General features: G+C 32.6%; 1 protein-coding gene across 1 annotated transcript; it reads left to right on the top strand.

Moving 5' to 3' along the window:
- Nucleotides 1-504: 504 nt before the first annotated feature.
- LOC142621957 (arabinogalactan protein 41-like) lies at nt 505-1,065 on the top strand. Its single transcript, XM_075795347.1, has 2 exons — nt 505-722; nt 825-1,065. Exons 1-2 carry the CDS (start codon nt 602-604, stop codon nt 896-898), a joined length of 195 nt encoding a protein of 64 aa, XP_075651462.1. The 5' UTR covers nt 505-601; the 3' UTR covers nt 899-1,065.
- Nucleotides 1,066-8,851: the final 7,786 nt, after the last annotated feature.

Below are 8,851 nucleotides of genomic sequence, written 5' to 3' on the forward strand. Positions count from 1 at the left end.
TCACTTTCCCAAATAATTAAATCAAAATCAAAATCAAAATCAAAATCAAACTGAACTGAAGAATTTCACGCCTTTCCCATGACTCCAACCCCACACCCCACGTGTTTTCATAAGCAAAGAATCTGAAAATTTTAATGCCAAATTGCCAACCCATTAAAACGTTAATAATACTCGTCATAAATAAATATATAAAGAAAAAGTACGAGAAGGAAAATGAAAATCATGAGCTGTCAAAGTGGTTCTAGAGAAAAGGAAAAGAAAATTCCCATCAGAAACGAAACTTAAACGCCACGAGGCAATATCCTAGTCATCGAAATGGAAAGTCGTTTTCGTGTCCGAGTCAAGGAGCCGCCAACCGAGTCCAATCTCTCGCGTGCGTGACGCGTTCGTTCAAACCAACACTATCTACACTCAAAATTCACTTTCTTAGAAGATGCACATTCTCCTAACTCTTCTTGTCTGTCACCCCAAACCCACCCTATAAATATCACCCTATTGCCAATTTTTCCTCTCAAAATAAAAAGTCTTTGAATTCCTTCCAATTACTCCAAAAAATTATTCATTCATCTCTCATTTGTTCTTCTCCAATTTCCAATTGAAAATGAATTCCATGAAATTGTACGCCCTCCCAGTCATTGGCTTCATGTTCTTGGCACTTTTGCGACTCAGCCATGCACAGTCCTTGGCTCCTTCTCCTGCACCCCAGGGTCCAACCAGCGATGGTAATTACTAACTCTACAAATCTTCATTTTTGGGAAACAAATTTCTATGCTTTATTTCTGGGTTTTATCAGATTGGTGATACTTAATTCTTTTTTGATGCAGGCGCAGCAATAGATCAAGGGATTGCTTACTTTCTTCTACTACTGGCCCTTGCAATCACATACCTCCTCCATTGATTTATTTATTTAAATTTTGTGTCGTCAATTAGGATAATTAATATAAATTCTTTATGTACTATCTCCTAGTATTCAATATGGAGATCATGGAGCAATTTTACACTGCTTTGATTCTTGTGTAATATAAACTAATAAAGAAATGAATTAATATTAATTATTTTTGTCCATTTAGCAATTTTCCATTCCCAAATATTTTCTAATTTGATAATGTCAAAATTTTAGTTGTGCTTAGACATCGACTAATCTAATATGTAATTTCATGACTCGAGAGTGGGATGTAATATGTGAAACTCGTATAGCAATGTGTATCTGAAAATGTGATGCTTTACTAGATGGTTAGAAAAATGTAATTTGAGACTAGTCCATTGAATTTAAGACTGAGAAAAAGAAAAATGTAATTTGACTAGTCCATTGAATTTTATTCCATTCGGAAAAGTCGGGCGAAAATTTTCTTTGACCTTTACGTTTTTTCTTTGGTTTTCATCTTATTCAAAAAGGTGCACCTGCATTTTTTTTCCGAGAAGGAAAAAAAAAAGACTAATTATTTTTCTATTTTCATTAACGATAATAACTCAATTCAAGATGCATTTTTTTTCTTTAAAAATAAAAATCAATTCAAGATGGATTCGACGGATGAATCAAGTAGTGCGTTAGCACTATAAAAGAAGGGATTTAAGAGCCTTGATTTTTTTTTAGTAAAATTGTCAGACGTTTAACAATTTCGCTAAAAAAAACTTTAAGACAGTCTTTAAAACCTGAGGTCCTAAAAAGAGTTTAATAGTTAAAGTTAGAATTTGGAGTCATTAGGAAAAAAAAAAAAAAAAACTCTAATTTATTGTTCATATTTTAGAAACCTATATTTTCAAAGCAATACTCACACATTCACTGTATTTGCCAAATACTCATAATGTAAAAGAATTTTTCAATTACACTCTGTAGTTGCCAAAAACATAATTTTTTGGTGCGTTCTCTCTCTCATAGTAAGCTCTCATTAATTCTCTCTTTCCTTTACTTTTTCTCTCCTCACACCCTCATTGTCACTAACTTTGGTCTCTCTTCTTCCCATAGATCTCTCTCTCTCTCTCTCTCTCCCCATATGTTTCTCTCCCCTTCTATAACACAGTTTTCTGATTATATTTTTTTCCCCTCACTGATCGGTCAATAGCACTAACTTGCATAGGAGAATAGATTTGCAGTGGTAATCATTTCATTCCTCTATACCAATATCCCAATTCTTTTCTTTGAATTTCAAGCTTGATTTTCTTTTTTCTCTAAAAAAAATTCGATTTGATGGATTTTAGGCAGAAATTACTTCTTTTTCGCACATGACACTACAGTTTTTTTTTTTATAAAAAAAAAAGGAAGAAGAAGAAGAAGAAGAAGAAGAAGAAAGAATGAATGAAGTAAAAAACTAAAATTTTAAACATAGTGCCTATATGGCTCTAAATTGCTTTTACATAGGACAATCTTTACGATAAATAAATAATATTGTTATATAATGAATAATAATTGTTTAGGAGAATTGTATTTGTTGGTAGATACATTACGTAGATACTATACAGTGATAATATATTATGTAGATACATTATATAAATACATAATTTAGAGTAATATTAAAGACTTGTGATTGACCATAGTAGGCAATTAGTGTACCAGCAAAAAGATTAGATAATTAAAAGTTATCGCTATTTGTACTTATTGAAGATGTATTCCCTTATCAATTATATATATATATATATATATATATATATATGTATGTATGTATGTATGTATGTTACTGTCCATAAATATGAGCAAGATGAGTGGTAGAGATCACGAAAATTTGACAACTAATTTTGATTGTATCTATTTTCAAAATTTTAGTATAAAAACTGTATGAAAACCAAATTCATTCTTGGTTTTTTTAATAATTTTTTTTATTTTATATTGATTACATAAGTTGGTTTAAAAAATTTCATACCAAACACTAGAAAGCATTCTCAAATTCATTTTTAAGGTCGTTACCAAGCACCGGAAAATGAAATAGATATCTAGAAAATGCTCTTTGGAAAATTAACTATTTTTCAAAAAATGTTAATGTTGAAACAAACAAAACATTAGAGTGTGTTTGGTAGAATGGATTTTAGGGAGGATGAAAAAAAATGAAAGAAAATAAGGAGGGAAAACTTTTTGGGGGGTGTTTGGTTGGAAGGGGGAGAGAGGAAAATGATTGTGGGGCTTAGGTGTTTTCTCCCTCAGTGCTTCTTTTTTTTCATTTCATTTTTTGGGACGGTGCCTCTTTTTTTCCCTTTTTTCTTTTGATTTCTTAAGCTGTGGCATGGTGCTTTGTTTTGCGTCTTTTTTTTTTTTTGGTATGTTTAACTAGACATTTTTTTTTTCTAGACATGATTTTTAGTTTTTAATAAATTTAGGTGATTGCTTTTTTTTTTTTTTGTGGTTTCTTGTCACTTTTTTATTTTAATTGGGCATCATTTTTTAACAATGGTATATGAATAAATTTATACAAACTCACTTTTTCATCCCGCAACTTTTTCACTCCAAACCAAACAAAAATAAGGGAAATTAAAATCTTTTCTATCTTCCCACTTTTCTATCATCTCGCCATTTTTTATCCTCCCATCAGTAAGATGTGATATTGAGAAGGGGTTTATCACTTGCTTCGCGATACTAACTGCCTTGGTGTTGGCGTGTGAGTGTATTCCCTTATTCTATCCCTCTTCCCCTATATATATGTGTGTGTGTGTGTATGTGTTTCTCAAAAAAAAAAAAAAAGCTTTATTACTAAAACTCTATGTCTTCTTCTTAAAAAAAAAAAAAAAAGATTGTCTTCTTTTCCTCTTGACATTATGGTAAGAAATTACAGATTTTTTTAACTCTAAAAATGAATTAAATAAAAAAAAACTATAATTTCTTACCATAATTTCTAGAGTTTTTGCTGCATGCAATGGGAATACTAGATACCTTATATGAGAGTGGAAACTTTTCAATTATAACTTAGCACAACTTCTTTGTGAAAAAAAAGGTCAACTTCTGCATGTGAAATAATAATATAATAATAAAATACAAATTTATTGTGGCACAAATAAGTGAATAACATATATATATATATATATATATATATATATATATATACTAATAGGTAAAATTTAGAGAAAATCCAATTAGATAATACAATTGAAATTCAATTTTGCGACACATGTCCTAAATTATTCATTTTTAGAGAGAGTTTCATTTCTTAATTTTGAAGTCAAATGTGGGACCAAATCATAAATATCCATTCAAGTGAGTTATTTGTGTACAAAAACCAAAGAATCTAGAATTAATGAATATAAAAAAAAATTAAATGGAAAATTTACATTTTCTACCTGACAATATTCTTACAAAACGTTTTAAAGAGTTAAAAAAATATATAAGAATGACTATTGTGAGGGCGATATTTGGATCCTAAGCCCAAATAGCAACAAGATTAGGGCCCAAACAATCCGGCACAATGAATTTGTAGAGAGTGGGCTTGGAGGCTAGGCTTCTACTGAATGATCAACGTGCACAACAGATCAAGGAAGATAAAAAAAAAAAATAAAGAAAATTAAACTATATACGAAGAAAATCGCTCCTCAAAAAAGTTTGAGGAGAATGGTTATTGAGTATATTCTTTCTAACTTGGTTACAATTTTTGTTCTAAGTTGCTACAGTATCCCTTTCCGCCATTTTTTCAGATGCCTTTCTTCTAGAGGGTCTCCCACGTTATATAGCCCCCTTTAGATGATCTTCGCCCTCCAGTTGTTGGTCGCCCAAGCTATCATTTGAGTGCTCATCCCATCAGACCCCTTACCAAACCTCTTGTGAGTTGCGTTAATTAAGGCAGCACTGTTCAGGGGTCTTTTCCATATAAATGCAGTCAGGAGGTTTGTTATGAAGTATTAAATGTGGTGGCAGCCTCCATCCCTTTAGTCAGGGCTGACCTCTTTCCCGAAACTCCTTCTCTTCAGTGTGACATCCTCTGGTAACGTGTCACTGACGTGACCTTACCATCCGAGGACGTGACCTCCTCAAAGCCACAGTGGCCTCATTGGCCTCAGGTATGACACATGGCATGATCTCCTCATTGGATTTCTATACCCCACAATTGTCAATAATATTTAAATTATATATATAATAATTATACTATGCATCTTAATGTATATCTTTTAAATATATCCATGCATGTGCATGTGCATGGGGTTACAAGCTAGTACTAACTAAATAGTTGGATGTATATTGAATTTGGAATGACAATTGTTTGATGAATATTACATTTGGATTATATTATAGAGTTAGATACTTGAAGAAGAAGTTTGGCTATCCTCTTACTTATTTTTTAAAATTTAATTCTATAATAGTTGATTTTCTTTTTCTCATAATTCGATAATTGAGGGTGGAAAGATTTAAACTTGGTTTATTGGAAAAATACTTGAAGAAGAAGTTTGGCTATCCTCTTTCTTATTTTCTTAAATTTAATTCAATAATAGATGATTTTCTTTTTCTCATAATTAGACAATTGAGGGTGGAAAGATTTAAACCCTGGTTTATTGGAAAATACTTGAAGAAGAAGTTTGGCTATCCTCTTTCTTTTTCTTTCTTTTTTTTTTTTAAATAATTCTATAATAGTTGATTTTCTTTTTCTCATAATTCGATAATTGAGGGTTGAAAGATTTAAACCGTGGTTTATTGGAAAAATAAAAAAGTGTCAGTTTCACTATAAGGCTCTAGGCCTATAATAGATTAAATTTGTTTTTACAATATGAGTGTCATCATAAATTAGTATAGTAACTCTATCCTTTTTTATCTACTTGTTATAGTGGTTCCTATTCCTAATCATGTCCCTGTTTTTAATTTATAATGATAATTTTAATAAAGATTTTGAGTCTTTAACTTTTTTAAAACTAATGCCAAAATACAGTTTAGACCCTTAAACTTTGATCAATTGTCATTTTGGTCCACTAAAATTAAAAAGTGTCATGTTTGTCCATTAATTTTGACATCTAGTCAAATTTCTTTCAAAGGATAATAAGAAAAATGGTAAATTACACTAACCTACCTTGAGGTTTAGGAAAATGTCAAACAAATTTAAAGCTTCTTAAAAATAACCAATCTGGTTCTTGAAGACAAACGGCGTGTAACACCATTTGTTTCAAACCCAAAGGTTTTTTTATTTTTTTTTATGGCCTGTTTGGAAGTTTAAAAAATGAGGGGGAGTAGAGTAAAGAAAGAAGGAGTAATTCAATTACCTTATTTGGAAGTTTTTTAAGGAAGGAGGGGGAGGGGTTTGGAGGGGTTTCAACTGCCTCTAACCACTCATTTTTAATTTCCCCAAATTGGAGAGATTTGGATGGAGAGTAGAGTAGATAAATTATTGACCAAATAAATCCCCCAATTTACTCTTTCTAAATTAACAAAATTACAAATTGATTATATAAATAATCTTTGTTTGTTTCTTGAGAAAATTTAAGGTGAATGAAAAAAAAAATTGAATCTCACTATTTCACTGACTAAAGCTAAACAACCCCCTGATCTAACAACATTTACACTACACTCCTCTGTACGCCACTCCGTTTATTTCCCAAGAAAAATACCAAAAAGAAAAGAAGGCGCAGGGCATGGCCGTGAGAGCAACGGTGTCGCGGTTCCCGATAGATCTGGGCTCGCAAGACGGATCGGGTCTGCCACGGGGTGTGACGGTGACGCCATTCGCGAAGAAGGACGAGAACCATCAGGGTCTCAACTACGGATCGGAAGGAGACCTATTATCGAGGTGCAAGAATCGCTAGAGCTACTTCAACACCTATTGCGACTCGAGCAATGGTCGTGGATTTCTTCGTCCTCAGTGGATGAGGACAGAGACGAGTCGCCGACGACAAAGCCGAAGGACTTGCCGAAGGTCCAGCGTCGGAACTCTGCATAGAAACCGGCCGCGGTTGCTTCCTATGTGAAGCTTCATGATCGGTTCAGGTCGTGGTTGCTTCCTATGTGAAGCTTCTTGAAAATTTTCCATAAATAAAGAAAATTTATTTTTAATTTTATTATAATTTTCTTGAGGTAATAAAAATTATTTTATAATAATTAATAGTAGTTTTATACTTTTATTAATGGTATTTGATGGAATGAGAGTATTGATTAAATAATTATTTAATTTAACAAATTAATCATAGACCAATGTTGCAAGTCCATTTCAAATAGGGTAAATTTGTCTATTGAAATCATTTCCTTTTATTTCCATCCTAATTTTAAAAACATCCAAACAAGAGGAAGAGCTAATTACTCCCTTCCCCCTTACTAATTTTAAAAACATCCAAACAATGTGGAAGATAACCATTCCCCTCTACTCTCCTCTCCACTACTCTACTCCCCTCTACTCCCTTCTACTCTCTTCCCTCTCTAAACTTCCAAATAGGCCATTAATCTTTTCTCTATTCTTTCTTCTTATCCTCACAAAGTCACAGTCAACACCTCACCGCCACACACTTGGCCTTCTCTCTATCTCTTGTTTCTTTTCTTTTTCCTCTACTTCTCACTTGATTCTCTCACTCTTTCTATTTTCTTTTCCTTTACCAAGCCAAATCTTACCCTCTTCTTTCTCCCATTTCTTCTTCTCTCATGTCTCTATTTCGCTGATGGAAATCCTTTAGTGTGGCTGGTGGGTGGTTAGCCATTTTCGATGGGATAACTGGATTTGTTTTTTTTTTTTTTTTTGGGGAGAGAAACTGGATTTAGGTTTAATGGCAATATTGTGATGGAATTTTGGACCTTGGCTGGTGTGATTGGGTTAAGGTCATTCGAGTTTTCATGGGTTTCTTTGTGAAAGAGATGAAGATGTTCCTTTTGGTTTTCTTAGCAACCAAACACTAAGTAAAGAAGTCTAAAGAGCAAATGAGACTATATGGGTTGTCCTTTTGATATTTTGGCTACTAAATTAGGAATGAAGAAGATTTATGGGTTGTACTTTTGATTTTCTTGGCTACCAAACACAGAATGGGGAAGATCCATGTGACTTTTTCTTTGGATTTTCTTGGCTACCAAACACAAAATTATTAATAAATTTATTTTAAGAAAAAAAAAATCGTTGGTGTGGTGTTGATGAAACATGAAATAGTGTGGTGTTAATGTCCCACTTGCGGTTATTGTAGTCTTCTTTTGGAAATCGCAGGTAGCTTTGCACCTGGAGAGAATGCACAAACGGCCTAACACGCCATTAATGTTTAAAGGACCAAATTGGACATGTTAAAGAAGTTTTGGATGTTTTTGGCATTATCCCAAACCTGAGGGTAGGTTATTGTATTTTACCCTAAGAAAAACATCCAATATTGCAAATATAAATAAATAAACAAAACAAAAAGAAAAAATCGAAAACATATCACATTAGGACTCTAACTTAAAGTGCCAATTAGCACTCAGAAAGTGCATTTAAGCACTTGTGGCCCAAAAATTGAATTTTCAACCCAGCTCATGATTTTTTTTTTTTTGGTGGTTTTTCAAATTTGCAACTTAAATTCATCCTAGTTTGAGATAAACCTCTTAATTGTCAGCTTAGGAAAGTTAGGTGTTGTTTGGACACCCCAAATTCCATCGCTCATATCTCAGTTTTCTTAACTCATATGTCAAAAATGGTGGGCCCCACGATCAAGAACTCTATTTGGCTCAATTTCCCTCACTCAGTTCCTTAACTCAATTCTCAATTTTTTTAACTCATAATCTGGAAACTGAGTTAAGAGAAAGAGAGGTGCTACGTCCACAACATTTTTACAACATTTTTACAACAAATCATAGGTGGTTAGTTATTATTGGTTCAAATTTGAACTTAACACTAAGATTACTTTTTTGCCCCAACAATAACAACCAGTAACAACCTGCCACTTAAGATTTGTTGTAAAAATGTTGTGGACATATCATTTCTCTAAGAGAAAATGTTGTTTTCGA

Source organism: Castanea sativa, chromosome 1 (genome assembly GCF_040712315.1).
Source record: "Castanea sativa cultivar Marrone di Chiusa Pesio chromosome 1, ASM4071231v1".
In the NCBI taxonomy this organism is placed as follows: domain Eukaryota; kingdom Viridiplantae; phylum Streptophyta; class Magnoliopsida; order Fagales; family Fagaceae; genus Castanea; species Castanea sativa.